Below are 18,093 nucleotides of genomic sequence, written 5' to 3'. Positions count from 1 at the left end.
CTCCTCTCTTCTCCTTCAGGAAGGAACTAATTGTTCTGAAAGCTAGGACAGTGTTTACTGTTAAATGTGTTTGTTGGTATTACTAAATATTTTGCTTCCTAAAGCCAGGGCTCATAATTTTATAGTTTTCTTGAGGAAATTTTACTCTTGATGCAATTAACTCAAGCAATAACAACACCCTTTTTTTTATATTGTATTCTACAAATGGGAGGAGGGTACTTTATGGCCACCACAAAAAATGCAAATTTTGTTAATTGTTATTGACTTTTATTAACAACATACTTTTTAAAAAGATTCTGATGTCTAAGTATGGTCCAGACCTGAAATTATTGAATATGGCATCCACTGTAAAATGTTGCATCTATTACTACACATCAATTACACTTCAATTTTTGGATTAAGTCAACCTCAAAAAATTAATACAACTAAAGAATTTGGTAGAAGCATTCAGTGAAAATAATAAATATTTCCTCCATAATTTTAAAATATAAAGTACATGCCTAGATTACAATAATTAAAAAAGGTGGGCATAAAGTAACCCCCTTTGGAATTGTTATGAGTTGAACATAACGTAGCATACTCAGTTACGATAATGATGAATAAACAATCATTCCATCGTTAAAATCCTGTACACATCTGTAACAAAATCCATACTCCAAATAAAAAATAAAACTACTCCTATAGATAATGAGACTTGATATTTACATTACATGAAATTGCTAGAAACTATGGTGTCTGTTACTGTAAGTCAGGCTGAAAACTACTTCTGTCGTAAGTTATGAAACATATTTCCCCTTCCTGCTATTGACCACAATTATGTGATAACAAAGTACTGAACTACACTAATTTTGTTTGGTGCATCACAGAAATGATAGTGACTGTTCATAACCACAATGCTACTTCCTATCAAATTGTAAGTTACCAACAAGACAATAGCTCATCTTTTGTAATAGCAATTCTGTAAATATTCAAAAAATTTAAAAGGACACTCATACTCATATACATCATTTGGTAAACCTCACACCGGAGGTTACATGATGACTTTCTTCCTTATATTTAATTTGCAATGTCTGCCTGATTCAGTTTTTTAGTTTTTATCTAGGTATAATTAATGATATCACCTGCATTAAAGATTTGTCTCTGATTTCATTTTGCATTTTCCCAAATCATTACTGAGAAATGCTGTGCCACCTTGGAAATAGAGTAAATTCGTTGAATAAAGTGACCTGACTGTTAACACTACAGTGGTACTAAATTTGTATTTGTACACTTCACTTTAGTTTAATTTGTCCAAGATCACAAACTAGATGTTTCTGTTTTGAGGAATTTGCTTTAAAATGAGTGGGGCTGTGTGTTATCAAAACATGAATTTATTTTGAGGAGTCTGTTAGTGTCAATACAGTACATAAGACAAACTAGATATCATTATAAAACTATTTCATGAAAATAAAATTTGAAAATTATCATTTATTGTAATATATATAAATATTTCTTTCTTGTGAATAACAATAGTTGTTAGAAGAAGAAGAAGTTATTAAGAAAACATAAATAAACAAGATCAACATCCCAATGTTTTGTATCCAGGGACTCTTACATAACCATCATAGAAAACAGCCACATCATTTGCTGTGTTGAGAGCCAATGCTAAAAGCTTCTCTGCTGCCAGAGGATGCCAAACACCAAATGTACATGAAAGGTCTTCAGCTACATCCCAGTAATGACATCGTTTTGTCAGTCGCACAGAGGGCACATATTCAAACAGATCAACATATGCACAATGTGGAAGCAATAGTGCAAGTCCTGCAAAGCAAATATATAAGACAGAAAGCTACTTTCATAAAAGACAAGAAATTCAAGTATTTAAGTGTAACAGACAGACTGGAAATGAATTACAGAGCATTTAACTATGATGTACTACCTTTGGCATGACAAACAAAAAGAATATCATTGCAAAAGTCTTGAATTTTGAGTTTTCTTGAAAACATTTAACATTATGTCCTTATTTTCTTTCCACACATTTAGGGCAAAAAATATATATTGATTGTACTCTGCTTACAGTATAATCATTTCAGCATGACCATTTTCATAGTTAGAAGTGATAGCTCAAGAAGTTTCCTTTGGTGCCAACAAAGTACATAAAGGCTATGAGAACACAGAAATGGAAGTTTTTATTACATATAATTTTTTTCTTTTGATGCCACTTGATCAAGACCAGATAAAGAGATAGAGTTTTATAAAATGAAAGTGATAACAAGTGAATATGAGTGTAACACTTACGGAACCAGGAAATAAGAAGAACCAGAAACAAATGGAGAAAATGTCCCAGCATGAAATGCACGATGTAAGAATAAATAAACTAATATTGTAATGTAACATACTACGTGGAATGTAAAATATTATGTAAGAAAATCCAGACACTCACAATATAGAGAAAGCACTGAGCACTGAGTAGTGTCAGGAGAATGTAGCTTTGTTAAGTCCATATGACAAAACATTAATCATCCCATTCAAAGGGCACAATGGTCAATTTAGAGCACTGTAGATGGTGCAAAACTGCTAGCAGGTTGTGAGATCCTCAATAGCTGACATAGGTCATGGCAGTGAAGTAGTGTGTATGTGGCAGTCAATTGTATGGAGTCAGTGCAGTAAGGTGGGTCAGCATGGCGATGGGACGGAGTCACAGGAAGGAGATATCATGCCCATTACCACATCATGAATGAAGTTGTCTGGTATATTGCTGTATGAACTGCATGACATGTCTACAAGAAGCAGTGTAACATTCACAGACATGTATCACAGCATGAGGAGTGTGGTTGTAAAAAGATACTGTGCTGGTGCCACTTTAGATTACCATGAAAGCCAAGTAGTTAGCACAACTTTACTGTCAGCTGCTATGGCACTGTTTCTCACACGTGCCCGCTGATGGGACCATGCCAGACTCCAGCATATAAGTCAGTGACAGACTGGCCTGATTCTTACCTATGTGTGTCATGATGCCAGCAATGGAGTGCATGTTGAGTATTATCTTTTAGGCTTGAGCATTATTTTGTGTACTCTATCCGTAATGTGCAGAATTCTAATACAGCTTGGATTTTACTTTGCTTTGAAACAGACTTAACACTGTTTCTGAATAGCATCTTATATATATATATATATATATATATATATATATATATATATATATATATATATATATATATATTGTTATGAATAAATTCTGTTGGTAGTACATGGAGATCACCTTTTTTTACAAAGGTGGCAACAAGGATGAGATTTGTGATGCTTGTAAAATGGATTCTGAAAATTTTTGTAATTAGGAGAGAGTGTGAGTTACTCAACAATGGAAGAATTCCAAAAGCTCCTAATGCAAACTGTGCCGACTTATCAGGACTTAGTGACATTTATATAATAGTCAATGCATGTGTTAGTGACTGTAACAGGAATGCCTCCCACGCCACTCTCACTTACAACCTTTCCACCATTTAATGAGCAACAATACCAGCTATATATTTTGGCTTGACAAGTTTCTGATACAGAAAGACAAAAGTCTATGTTCTTGTCAGGAAATCATGAACTATATCAGCTTATACAAAAGCTACAGCCGTTAATAAATCTGTCAGAACTTGAGTTACCTAGATTGTTTCCTCTATTGCAAGAACATTTTTCAATGAAGAAACATTTTATTGCAACCAGGTTAAAATTTGGCAGTGAAAAAACGCCCCTATCACTTTTATGCAGACTGGGCCACTGACCTACAGAGGTAAAGGACGGGTGGCAATTCAAATGTTTGTGCACGTAGAATTATGCAGACACTCTAATTAGGGGCATTATAGTGCATCTTATTTCCAATGCAGAAGTGAAGGATCACATACTGCAGGAATGAGATCCATCTTGTATGGAAGTTATGTGGGTAGCTCAAGCCTATGAAACTGCCCACACAGCCCACAATTTGTTTATGGAGGAAGGAGACATCACAGCGATCTGCTCCATGGCACTGGTTATGTGGGACTACACGCCACCTCAGATGGGGTCCCAACCTGCTCCACAGTCCAGGTAGCATCAGCAGCTGAGCTGTTACCCAGCTGTAAACATTGTTCCTTCACCTTGCACACAATATGTGCACGTATCGACATGTGACATGCCACATGTGTAAAGGAAAAGGACACTTGCAAGATATATGTCAAAGCAGGTTCTAAGTGTATATGTCCCAATCAACGGAAGTGTACCAAGTGAGTGATGACTCTGCAGAAGTGCAGATGTCTCAGGATGAAAGCTAGCAAGTGTACTTAGATGTGTTCATAGGTAAACACCCTGTGCAGTTACTTCTCAGCACCAGTGCTCTGTGACCTTGCTAGACCAGTCAACTTACTTAAGTTTCAGATTGCTGACCTTGAAGGCAGCTGAAACAAACCTACGGATGGACCTATGGTTACTATCAGATTCCCTTGCTAGGAAAATTTAGTTACAACAAAGAAAATTTCCTTGTGGCATATGATCTCATTTATGGGATAGACACTTCCCATATTCTTGGATTTACAATTCGTGAAGAAGCAAAAGGACTAAAATGCAACCTGCACATTGTTTCAGGCAACCCCTCCTGACAGATTTTTGTTTCAACTTCTCGGGCAGGACTCAGACTAAATGAAGATTTTATCACAGTCACCATTCGTGTGGATATGATGCCTCACACTGCATCTGATATGCACTCTGGTATTCTGGCAACTTATAGGGGCCAACCTGACTGAAGGTCACAGCCCTGCACTGCCAGTACTTCATGACTGCCCATCACTGCACCCTCTTGGACATTTTGCATCTGCTTCTGGAGCATGTCTTTGTTAAGTGACCTCCCTTCTAGGTGGGCTCTTTGGTACAGGCTCCTCAGCTAGGACTCAACCCAATGTGGATTAGTGGCACAAACTCTGCCCACTGTGGGCCTGTGTTGTATGCCATGGGATCCATCCATGGACTTCTATAGCAATCATTAATACAAAGGCAGTTTTTGTTACAATAAGATTCTTTCAAAACATGTTGGAGTGAGCAACCAGTCACATTATTTCTATGAATCATTAAGTCATGACAGGAAGTATACCAGATGTGAGCTTTGTTCCATGGATGGCTCAACACCCTCAGACTTGATATGACTGTGAAGGTCAATAGATATCCTCAATGGTCAAAACTGGGTATGTATATGTCAAAGTGATATAATGAAGAGGTTTCACCATAGTGAACCTAACATCATCTTTTCTGTGACAGTCATGCAGTAGAAAGAGTTATGGATCTTGCTTAGTGTAACTGATGTAAGATTGTGCCTATATTGAAGTCTTATACATCTAAACTAATGTTTCTGGTTGCAGCAACTGACATGTCAATTTGGTTATTCAAGAAAACATAGTAATAACTCAACAAGAATAAATAATTAGTTCTGTCTTCTCAAGAAACCAACTTGGACCTATGTAATGAAAAGTTTGGATAAATTATTACAGCCCCTAGATGACAACAACTAAAGGGCAGATGAGTATTTATCGACTTTTTCCAGTAACATTATCTTAATGGAACCCATTTATCCTTTAAGGTTGGTGATGATTCACTATGATTGCATGCTAGTATTCTTGTCAATTATTGTTAGTCTTACCATTGTGTGAGAGTGTTATACTAGTATTTGGGTTCATCAGCTGGTACCTGATAATCACATTCTGAAGTACTAATTATTATTGCAATTTTCAGCAGCAAATGTTATTTCCAAGATGCATAGGTGGCAAATGCAGAAGAAAGAGGAGGCACTTGAAACCTGAAAATTTCTGAAAAAACTGAGAACAGGTCCCACTGTCAGAAACAGCTGCTGAATTGGACTGCATCACGTGGAGATAAGTATAGTATCACGTTTATAGAACAGTGTGGTGTCTTTCAAGCACTTTATTTTTCACTATTTTGTGTGTGTAAAACAAAAGGGAGCACAAACATAGCAAAAACAGAAGATGAAATAAAATCAGGATGTAGATGTTGTGTTAAATCTGTTAAATCAGTCCATGGCAGGTTAGAAGGGGTAAAGGATCTTAACTTTGCAGAACTGACTGAAATACTTTCCACACATAGGAAAGAAAATAATGAGAGTTGGAATCAGAAATGAAACTTAACAATGTTGAAACTAGTAAACAATTACAAAACAATAAGAAACAGCTCGAGGCATTCAAACTAGAAAACAACAAAAAGTTTCAATTTATAAGACGGAAATAAGTGATCAATTACAGGTGAAGCCAATGGACAGTTTATGGTGTTCAGGGAGGAAAGTAGCGAAATCCTTGGTGAAGTTGAAGGTAAAATTGCAGTAAATACTACTCAAATGGAACAGCAAAAAGTCTTTGTTGAGACTGATCTATAGGGAATGGAATATATTGAAAACAGGATTCTTAACTTAGAAACTGAGTTTATACAAGAAAGTAGTAAATGTGAACAGAAGTTCAAGGAGACTGGATCTGTTATTAAAAAGGAAGATAATAAAATAAAAACAGCCTTGCTCAAAATATATTAGCAAATGAAATGAACCGTGGTGGTATCTTAGATCATGCAGACTTTCTCCAACACACTAAAGATAACTTTAACTTTATGAGTGGTATGACAGACAATTTAAAAATTAAATTCATCAAAATATTTCTTGATGGAGAAGTTTTATATTGGGCAATCCAAACCTTTAATCAGTGGGTAACACCTGGTGAGTTTGAAAATGTCATCTTAAATAAGTTTTTATCATATTGTGAACAAGGCAGAATTAAAAGCAAGTTGTAAAATGGAACAAACTACAGGGGCGGAAATGGGGATATGAAAAACTTTTTCAAAATCTAACTGAAGAGATTAGTACATTTAGACAGCCTTTTAATGAAATGACACAAATTGAGCCACTGAAAAGGAGATTGCTTGAGAACTTACAATGGAATTTAATTGATGAACTGGATGATTCAACGCATCAATTTTTAAAAATGTGTTGACAAGTTAAGTAGGGTTTTGGAGAGTATTAATAGACAAAACTTCAGTCAGAGAAATCATCAATATGGGGGATGAAATCAAAACTCAATATGGAAATTTTAGAAATGAACATCACAATAGTAGAATGAGAAGTGATTGTACTGGAAATGGTAGAGACAGAAATTGGAGAGGCAATTCTGACAATAGGAACAATGGATGGGAAAGGACAACTAAAGTGCAAACACAAAAAATACCTGTTAACAGGGGAAAACAAGCAATAAACTGAGGATTGTTCCAATGAGGCCCATAATTTTTGGGTAAGGGGATCAAATATTAATCAGACCAATGAATTTTGTTGGGTTGTTAAAAGTAATTACATCCAGATGACACAAAAACATATCGACAATACTTTACACCAAGTGAATAGATTCAAGTTTAACAGTGAATTTTGCTATACCATGAGAAAGAATGATCTGTTACAGGATGACAATAGGCAAAAGGATGTTAGAAACTTGGGTCTGGATACAGAAGTAGTTGCAGACAGTTACAGTTTGTTTGAAAGTGACTTCAAAGTAATGAAGTGGGAAGAAGTGGAAATAAGAATAATGTTGATTCTGAATTTGGGGGGAGGGAGGCAAGGTTATTTAATGAAGAAGGATGTGATGTAGTGATTACTAATGCTGTTATGCATAATGCTGATGATTAGACACTGGGAGCTGAACAGGCTGAAAACAACATTATTGAATATAATGCAAATAAGGTTGGTTGGTTGTTTGGGGGAAGAGACCAAACAGCAAGGTTATCGGTCTCATAGGATTAGGGAAGGATGGGGAAGGAAGCCGGCCGTGCCCTTTCAAAGGAACCATCCTGGCATTCGCCTGGAGCGATTTAGGGAAATCACGGAAAACCTAAATCAGGATGGCCGGACTGCAAATAAGGAAACTAATATAAATAGTGGTGATAAAGGTTCTGAAGCTGCTACTGAAGTTTATATTGAAATAAATGAGGAATAAGCAGTCACCAACAATCAGTCTTTCCCTCTCATCCCGTTTGGTAAGTCTCCCTCATCCAGGATTCCAGATGGCTTTTCCAAACTCTACCCCTTTTCTTAAACATCACCAGTCCTTTCCCTTCACCCCTCTTCCTTCCCCTTCAACCCTTCTGCCAGAAGAAGGAGCCACTAGCTCTGAAGGCTAGCACACTGTCATATCTTTTTATATGTGTGCTCTCCTGCTGCCACTTGGTGAGTAGATTTGTTATCTATCCAATTACTTACATGAAGAAATAGTAAAGTTAGATGGTGAAGATGAAGTTTCAAATGAGGATAGGATTAGTGATCCATTTGTATCTCATAGACCATTGTTGCTCATTGAAGTAAGCAAATCAACGAACATTACAAATGGTCATGATGATTTGGGCAATTAAGTTTTTTATGTGTGTGGAGGGGAAGGGAGAGACATTTTTAAGATTATTCTGAAATTACTGTGGGAAAACTAATTGTAAAGATTTTGCGACAAACTTGGGGAAATTTGTGAATCTTTTAAAGGAAAGGGGTGTAACAACAGATTTATTGTTTTGTAACCAACTTATGTCAGAGGAGAACACATGCATCAGAGACCCTGGTGTATCCATCAATCTGTTAAAAACTGAGATGGAAACCTTAAGGGAAAAAGAGATAATAAAAGAAACGAGTTTTAAAGGAACTGAAAATGATTTGCTGTATGAAGATTCTGAAAGAAGAATTGCTTCCCAGATAGAAATTACTCCAAAAGTTGTATAGGGATTAATTATCCTATTTTTTGTCTCTTCCACATTCCCAGCAGAGTGATATGTCTTTGCTAATTTCAACATGTCATTAACAACTTAAAATGATCCAGAGTGGTAAAATTTGAATGATTGCTTTATTGTTTATAAGTGTTTGTAGATGTTCACCTTTATATATTTTATTGAACTGCTCAAGTGTAACATAATTTTGTCAATACTTACACTATGAATTCAGATCAAAATTTTTGTGTAATGATTATTTAGATTACTTGTAATGATTTATGTTGAAATCGTTTATTAGAAAGTAGGAAGGAAGAAGGTTGTTGAAAAGTCGAGAGCAATGGAAAAAGGTTTTGCTCATTTTCAATACGGGTTTACCTTTTCAATTTACTAAGCAGTACCCTATGATAGCAGGAAACTCTTATGTAAAAATTTTATTACTGAAATGATGTTATTTCTGAAATGATGTAAAAGTCCATAGAATTGTCAGACCTGACTGTTACCTAGCCCTCTCTTTAAATGAGACAAAGACTAATTTTGTGATAGCAGAACACCACTGTTGGGTTGGAATAGCTGAGTAAAAATTGATTGTGGATAAGCTATCGTTTTATCCTTCAATGTGAAACACTATTGAAGATTCTATATAGTATATATCTTGGGCAAATTCTCTTTTCTTCCCAGAATGAAACTTCTGTGGTAGTTGCACATAGTAATTTTTTTAAAACTTAGTCTTACTTACATAGTATGACACTGTAGGTAGTGGAGAGAAGGTGTTGTAATTACAACAATAACTAATCAATCGCACTCCTGTCGCTTACTATGAATACTTTCATTCTCGAACGTACACACAATGTGTGTAGCATAGACTGCATACTACAGAGAACTGATCTGGCGAGGATACAGTTGTTCTTGCTGTAGTAGGGCAGTGTAGAAGTGTGTAACTCTAATACGAGAAAAAGTTACAGTTCTGTGCTAAAAAAAGGAGTTTGCGAGAATTGTAACGTTGAAATAACAAATTTAAGAGAATGAGTTTCAGGTCTACAATTCTTAGTCAACACTTTAAGAAGCGAAATCACCACACTCAAGAATGAAAATCGGGAACTACGGTCGAAGAACAAATCAAGCGAAGTGGCACCTGACGAAAGGCACAAATCGTCCGAGTGGACAGAAGTGAGACACAAAAGTAGGACTTTAGCTGGAAAAATAAAAACGAACTTTGCAACAGCAGTTACATTTACGTATAAAAACAAATACGGTGTTCTGCAGTCCAATGACAGTGTTAAAGACAGTGTAAATGATCCAGACCATTCAAAAGACAATGCACTGAAAACGAATAATCACTCTGGGAAAAAGGTTGATAAACAGGGAACAACGGGTAAAAATAACTGTGTGCTTTTTCTAACAGAGAGCCATGGCAGGAATTTATCAAGTATGTTTCGAGAAATAAATCGAGACTTAGCAGTGACCAGTGTTGTTAAACCCGGAGCGGGAACTAAACACTTTTTAGACCCTTGCATTCAAACAAAATCCACGCAAGAAAATGACTTTGTCATATGCATAACAGGATCAAATGATGTAGTGAAAAATGAAGCAGATGTCTCCGTAAAAGTGCTTCAGAACTTTCTCGAAAAAAATAAATCAAGGAATACAGTTGTTGCTACAGTGACTCATAGCCATGATCTAATCTATAGTTCATGCATTAATAAAGAAATTCGAAGAACGAATATTAAAATAATGAAACTGTGCTCTGAATACGGAAATTGTGCTGTGGTCGACATAAGTAAACTGCAGCGTAACCTTCACACCAGACATGGGCACCATCTAAACTATGAAGGGAAAAAGTTTGTGTGCAAACATGTCAATGAAATAATTAAAGAAAGACTCACACAGAATAAAACAATCTACGAAAGTAGTGGTTTGAGTAATACCTGGAATGTACGTCATTTTTTGGTATAAAAGTCTGTGAATCGGTGGGTAATAAACCTCCTGTACTTGAACTAGGTGCTAAAAGTGACATTTGAATGAGAGAGTGTTCACAGACAATTAGGAACAAAGTATTACAATTAGAACATTTTTGCAGTATTGAAAACATTGATGTTGTTTGTATCTCAGAATGTTGGTTGACAGAAGATCAAGTACAATATTTTGTTCCTCAAGGGTATGCTGTTGGGGACATTATCTGTAGAAGTGAAAGAAAGAATGGAGGTGTCCTAATATTTGTTAAAGATAGTATAATGTTTACTAAAATAGATGTTAGCTCTTACTATGCAGAACTAGATGGAGAATTTAGCTGTATAAGACTAAACGTAGAGAATACTATAATTGTTAGCTTATATAGATCACCAGGAGGAGATGTAAATACATTTTTCGAAAGATTTGAACTGCTTATGAGGAAAATACTAAAATCTAACATAAAACTAATCATCTGTGGTGATTTCAACATTGAAATGGTCAACAGTGATGAACATGTTACCAGAACGTTTTTTAATATCTTAAGATCACTAAATTTACAATGTACAAATTACACACCAACACAGGATAAGGTGTGCTTAGATAACATTATAGTAAATTTTTCTAGAGATATGTATGACATCAGACTTGCCAGTGGAGCCCTAGCTGATCATGAACCAGTGATTTCAACATTCTCCTGTGATCAGTCGCCCAAATCAGTCAGAATCAAGTCTAATGCCACATGGGTAAGAGGGCAGAAAGATGAATATATTAATTTATTTATTGACAGAATATCTGATGTTAACTGGGACTTTGTATACAACACACAACCTGAGAAGGGGCTGGTGAAATGGTGTTTAACAACTTCCTGGAAATACTCATAGAGTTATGGTACTCCTGCTCACCATTAATCAAAAGTAGCCCTAAGCATAAACAGAAAAACAAACAGCTAAAATGGTATACAGATGAGCTAGCTCTCACTAGGGAGGAGATGCTCAGAGTGTACAGAATATATAAAAATTCTTGTCAACAAGGACCTGAGCTAGATAATACTTCTTATAGAGCTTATCTAAAATGTAAAAAAATCGACAAAGACAAACTGCCCTTGGCCAAAAAACAAGTATGTGAACATTACATTGAAAGTGCTCCCAACAAATGTAAAGCAGCATGGGATATCATCAACCAATATAATTCACCAATCCATACACAAGATGGAATGCTTGGTCCCAGAAGAAGTAAATAATTACTTCCTAACCTCAGTGAACAAGCTGAAAAACAAAATCAAGCAAAATGGCACTTGTGCGCTAGATCATCTTGGTGCTGTGCCCCATAGGATGTATACTTTCCACTGGAATGTTGTCACCCCAGAGGATATTGTAAAAGCTGTGGCAAGATTCACCAACTCCAAAAGTATGGACTGTTATTGGTTTTCTAACTATGTAATGAAAAAAAATACACCTTATCTGTCAACCTCTTTCTTTCATTTTTAATGTGTGTTTAGAATCTGGAGATTTCCCAGATGCACTCAAAACTGCTAAAGTGATACCAGTCTTTAAAAAGGTAGATAAACATCTGCCCCAAAACTATCGACCAGTTTCTATTGTGTCAATTTTCTCTAAAGTTTTTGAATATGTAATGTACAGTCAACTAAATAACTATTTTGATAAGTGTGGTCTCCTCTCCAACAGACAGTTTGCATATCAACATGGTAAAAATACCACTACTGCTGTCACTGAAGTTGTTAACCAGGTGTTAACTGCATTCGAAAATAAGGATCCAGTATCAGTCGTACTTTGTGATCTTAGCAAAGTCTCCGACTGCATACCATCTAACACCCTCCTTGCAAAACTGGAATTTTATGACATACACAAACCATCTTTGGATGTAATCGAATCATACTTAATTAAAAGGAGACAGTTTATATCAATTAAAAATAGATGCTCCTCACTGAAGGAAGTTCGGACTGGAGTGCCTCAGGGCTCGGTCCTAGGTCCTTTTCTGTTCATCATTGCAATTAATGACTTACCTTACCATGTAGGAGAAAATTCAATAGTGTGTTATGCAGATGATACAACATTGCTCAATACACACCATGACACAACAGAACTGCATCAGGCAACACAGGAAAAACTAGAACTAGTAATGGATTGGTTTTCTTCTAATGAACTCCTGTGTAATTCTGATAAAACACAAGAACTAATTCTGGGTTTAACTACAGCTGTTGAAAGCAAATCAATAAAATTGTAAGGATTCCACATTGATTCAAAATTAAACTGGGAGGAACACATTAGCCACATCTGCAAGAGAATAGCAAGAGCGCGTTATCTCATCTGGAGACTGACAGATGTAGTCACTGATGAGTATCTAAAGGTGGTATATTTTGGCCTCTTTCGGTCACAAATTTCCTATGGCATATTGTTATGGGGACATTCTTGCTTTGTCAGTGAAATTCTGAAAATTCAAAAAAAAGTAATCAGAATAATGAGCAAATTTAAGCCCAAGGAACACTGCCGCCCCATCTTTATCAATCACATGATATTAACTGTTGTGAATCTATACATCTACACAGCACTGCTTTATGTCAAAAGCAACTTAAATGAGTTCGAGACCAGAGAGAACATACATCCCCACAACACAAGAGGCAAACTGGACTTCGACATACCAAGACACAGACTCATAAAGACTGCAAACTCACAGAAAATAACGAGTTTAAAACTCTTCAATAAACTTCCAGCACCTGCCCGGTCACGTAAGGTTTATGACTGGTTACTCAAACACCCATTTTATAAGATAACAGAATATTTTGAAATAATCATTGACATTAGTATATAAGAATATTCCTAAAAGAAAAGGAATTAAATTGTAAAAACTTTAGTGTAAAGTTATTGTTAATTATATATTTAATGTTCAGACCTATTCTGCTGTAAGTGGTCAATGGTGAATAAACTGAATACTGAATACTGATGTTATTGGGTGGGGGGTAGAGCCAGTGATTCTACAGCTCCACAATATTTCTGCCCTAGAAGAGTGCATTTTAGTGGAACTCCTTTGAGGATTGTACATAAAAAGTAAACTCTATAATCTTTTGCATATTTCTGAGTTTAGGAGATCTTCTAGAACAAAGAGCATCAATTTCATGTTTCCTTTGCTTCCATAATCAAAATAAATCTGTATACAAAGTACATTATCTGGGGTTTTATAAAATGTCAATTTAAAAAACAGTGCTCAACTTTTGTCACACAAAATAATAATGTCTAAGATTATTGCGGGCACACATTTAAAAAAATTGACTGTATTGCAAACTGAACTGTGGCACAAAAGAAACAAGGGCTGCATTGCACCAGAAGTATGACTAAAGAAAAGGACTAATATGTCGATGAGGGGAACACATGAAATGAAATGTAAGAAATAAATTATTGAAAACAACTTATGTAAAAATAACCTGTAGAACAGAGATAATTTACTTTTGACAATATTATGAAAAGTATAGTTGCTACTGACCATATAGCAGAGGTGGCAAGTCGCAGAAAGACACAACAAAAAAGCTGTGAAACAAAGCTTTCAGCCACACAGGCTTTCATCAGAATTAGAAAATGTACACACACACATTCACTGGCCACAATCTGTAGCCACCAAGGCCAGCTTTGTTTGACAGTCTTTTTGTTATTGCTATCTGCAACTCAGCAACTCCACTATACGGTAGGAGCAACTGCCCTTTTCATAATATTGTCATTATTCCATCCTGGATTTTCCATTATTTGACAATTTGCTTATATTACTTCATTATGAAATTAATTAATAGACATTATGTCATTTTCCTTAACATTTTCTTGAAGTCACTAGGCACGTCACTTAATGTACAAAAAGATGTTTCTGACAACAACAAAAATAAAATAAAATGTAATATATGACATAACTAAGAACTAATTACTGCTTTGCTAAACACTATGACATATGAAAAGATAGGAGTAATTTAATTTTCCAAAATATTATATCCTTGTTACTTTAAATTTGTGAAGAAGGGAGACATTACCTAAGAATCCTGAAGATGGTGGATTTTTTCTTATACGTACAGGAATGTGGCTCTGTATGTATTCCCATAGAAGCCACTGTGAGCGTGGATCCAGCAAGTGAAACACTGCATCTGGAAACTTTTCTCGGTGTTTGAAGTATGGGGTGAAAACATCAAAATCAGGATTTTCATACCACTGTAATTCAGAAATAATCAACTATGAACAACTTCCTAGAAGCTGAAATGATTAATGAATAAATTTACAACTTGCACAACATAAAATTTTGTGACATAAGGGAGAAAATAAAAAAAAGGTAAATGTACAAAATTGAAAATGTTAAAAGAAGAACACCATAAAGCAGGGCAACTTTGTTACTTAAGTATTTCATTTTGACAATAGCTTTTTGTTCTTAAATACTGTAAGTTGGATCAATATTCAACACTTAGCTATGCTGCAGTGTGTTCTTGCATAGTGCTGCAACTAGCGATGGAAGCAACAAGTATGTGCACTACACTTGAGGTTGTCACAAAGCCATTTTGTCTGCAAGCGTAAAAAGTCTCTGAAAATTTCTTTGGATCTCTTTTCCACTGTCAATAACTTTGAAGAGCTGGCTAACTGAAGGTAAGTTGTTATAAATAAGTTTCATCCACCATTCTGTATAAAAGTTAAATTTCCTTCAGGCATTGGAGAGTGAAATAAGCTATTTCCATAGATTATAAGGGTAAGTTTGTGACTACACACATACCTGCAGAAACAAGTGTGACAATTTAAAATATAGATAACAAGTCTCATTAATGAAATTAGTGATATCTGTGAATGGTTTAGTAAAAAAAGACAAAATATTTTTCACATTTTAACTTCATTTCTAAAAATAATACACAGTTGCTCATAATATAGTATTAAATACATCACAACATTTTTTTGTTTCTCATACCACTGGAACATGTCTAATAGTTTGCACTACTTACCTTGCTTAAAATATATAGTGTTAAATGCAAGTGTTGTGACCTGCCCCTTTTTTCCCTCCCTCTCACAGTTCCGCTGAACAGATGGGTAAATAAGTGTGTAGAAGTTTTATTTAATTACTTTTCTTAATGCAGTTTGACCATTTTTCTTCATTTTTATTTTGTTTCAATCAGGATAGGTGTTCCAACATTTGTATTTTAAGAAAGTTAGAGATAAAAGTCTCACCAATTTGCCAGACTTTGTGACTAATGTTCTTCTGTGTATTGATGAAACAAAAATCATAAAACTGAGCAAATCTGTAACAAAGTTATAACTGTGTGCCATAAAGAAACACTAAGTCAGCCCATCTTATGTTATGGATAAATTTAACCCTATTCTCCATGTCTTAGACTTCATGTCACAATTTTGTCCTGAGTTAGGTGGTAACTATGTGACAATTAATATTCTATATTCTGAATACCCCATCATCATAGTCATTTGTCGCACATAAACAGGCCATTTAGGCCCGGGCACAAGACAAAAATATACAAATACTTAAACACAAAATATAACAAAATAATCATCCAGTCCATCAATCATAATTAAACAGAATTGTAACATCATAAAAATTTATTACATTTGTTTGCCCATTTACTTCTGTCTCAGGCATCTTCAATCCTGGCTGTTGGATCTGTTTCTTTCAGGGTCACTAGAGTTCTGTCTTTCCACCTTGCCCACAGATGATCTGTTGAACATCTACCAGTTGGCTGATGTACTACTTCTTTGTTAGGGAGAGTATCAACTTCTGCTCAGAGAACATGTCTTCTCAAATGTGCTCTCAAAAGCATGGATCCACTCTTCTGTTGCCTGTGTACTTGCACATCTCACAACCATACATTATAACCAGTTGCACTAGTTACATGTATCTTGCTTTCCTGGGATACAATGCATGACGTATGTAGGTGGTTTAAACTGTAGTACACTCAGGTCACATTTATTGTCCTTTGTTGAATTTCTTTCTCTGTTCCATTTATATTTGACAACATTGACACTGGTACTTGAATGTTTCAACTCTCAAAATTGTGACTGTATACTGGTGGTGTCCTTATCATTTTGTCAACTAGAAATTACCATATATTTTCCTTTCTCACCATTGACCAGTATCCCTAGTTTGCTTGCTTCTAGCATAAATCAAGATGTATCTGCTGCCATCTTATTGAGAGTTTCACCTACCTTCACTACATCATCTGCAACTGCAAGGATAATCTCTCTTCCAATCATTTCCACAATCCTGTTACAGCCAACTGCACACTACCATTTCCAGTGCAAAGTTGAACAGGACTGGTGACAGAGTGCCACCCTGTCTCAGCCCATTCTTAACTGTGAACAGTGCTGACAACTGATTTGCGAAGTGTACTAGTCAACTCGATCAGTTGTAACAAGCTGCAATCACCCTAAAATACTTCATTGGTATACTGAACTCCCATGTTATCTTTTGGAGGGGTGGCCTATTAATGCTTTCATATGCCTGCTGGTAGTCAATGAATATAAGGTGTAAGTCTTTATTGAATTCATAAAACTTCTCCATCATTTGTCTCAGTGTGAATACTTCATTCACATAAAAACTTATTGTCACCAAAATTAAAGGATGCAGGTTATAAAATTATATATATAGAGTACACATTTGTATAAGGTTATGTTATAAAAAGTGCTCATTCTAGGCATCACAAAGTTGCCAGTTTATGGTATATTTCTACCTTCATAAGATATAACTCATTATGTAGTGCATTATATAATTCACAGATCCTCCAAAATAAACATTAAACCATTAAGATAAGGTGGAGTTTACAACTAAGTTAAAGAACTTTCTGTTGCATGGCTCCATCTTCTTCAATAAAGAGTAACTTCACAGAAACTGTTTAAATCATTGGTTTAGTTTATTTCATGATTAATGTCAGCACTAAAATACGGCAATATGTCATACTATAAAAATAAATGGTTTTAGAGCAGGAGGAAGTGTCTTCCAAAACACTCTGACGCACTATGAACTGATAGGCTAAAAAAACTGAAGAAACTTACATTGTGAGTGTCGGTAACACTAAGTCATTTTATTGTATTGCTCTTAAATAAAATGTATATCTTACACTTCTTTCCACATCGCAGAGATTGCTTGGCATTGTGTCCATATAACACAATTATTTTAATATAATGTAAACTAATACTTTCATCTGGAAAGAGCTGAAGAAGAAAAGGAGTTGGGAAGGAATTATTTGGTGTTAAAATTGAGGACCATACTACAATATCTTCTCCTCCCTTTATCTCTGAAAGTATGTACTACTGTTTCACAAACCTGGGGTTTATATTTACAAATATTTTCTTTTGGCCAAGATAAAGTTTCCTTCTAACAGGAAGATGTCAGTCCTACTTCTGAAGCATGTCATTACCAATACTTAGTACACAA

The 18,093-nt window shown here is 35.4% G+C and overlaps 1 protein-coding gene across 1 annotated transcript in view; it reads right to left on the bottom strand.

Annotated features, from left to right (window-relative positions):
• Nucleotides 1-277: 277 nt before the first annotated feature.
• Nucleotides 278-18,093, bottom strand: part of LOC124596236 (beta-galactoside alpha-2,6-sialyltransferase 2) — a 77,790-nt gene continuing 59,974 nt past the window's right edge. Inside the window, exons 3-4 of the mRNA XM_047135300.1 lie at nt 14,708-14,882; nt 278-1,800 (exon numbers count right to left, since the gene is read on the bottom strand). Of these exons, the coding sequence (XP_046991256.1) occupies nt 1,559-1,800; nt 14,708-14,882 (417 nt within the window). The 3' untranslated portion in view covers nt 278-1,558. The remainder of the gene's footprint in view (nt 1,801-14,707; nt 14,883-18,093) is intronic.

The sequence above is a fragment of the Schistocerca americana genome, chromosome 2, assembly GCF_021461395.2.
Source record: "Schistocerca americana isolate TAMUIC-IGC-003095 chromosome 2, iqSchAmer2.1, whole genome shotgun sequence".
In the NCBI taxonomy this organism is placed as follows: Eukaryota; Metazoa; Arthropoda; class Insecta; order Orthoptera; family Acrididae; genus Schistocerca; species Schistocerca americana.
The sequence above is the reverse complement of the archived record's forward strand: the minus strand, read 5'-3'. Positions and strand labels throughout refer to the sequence as shown.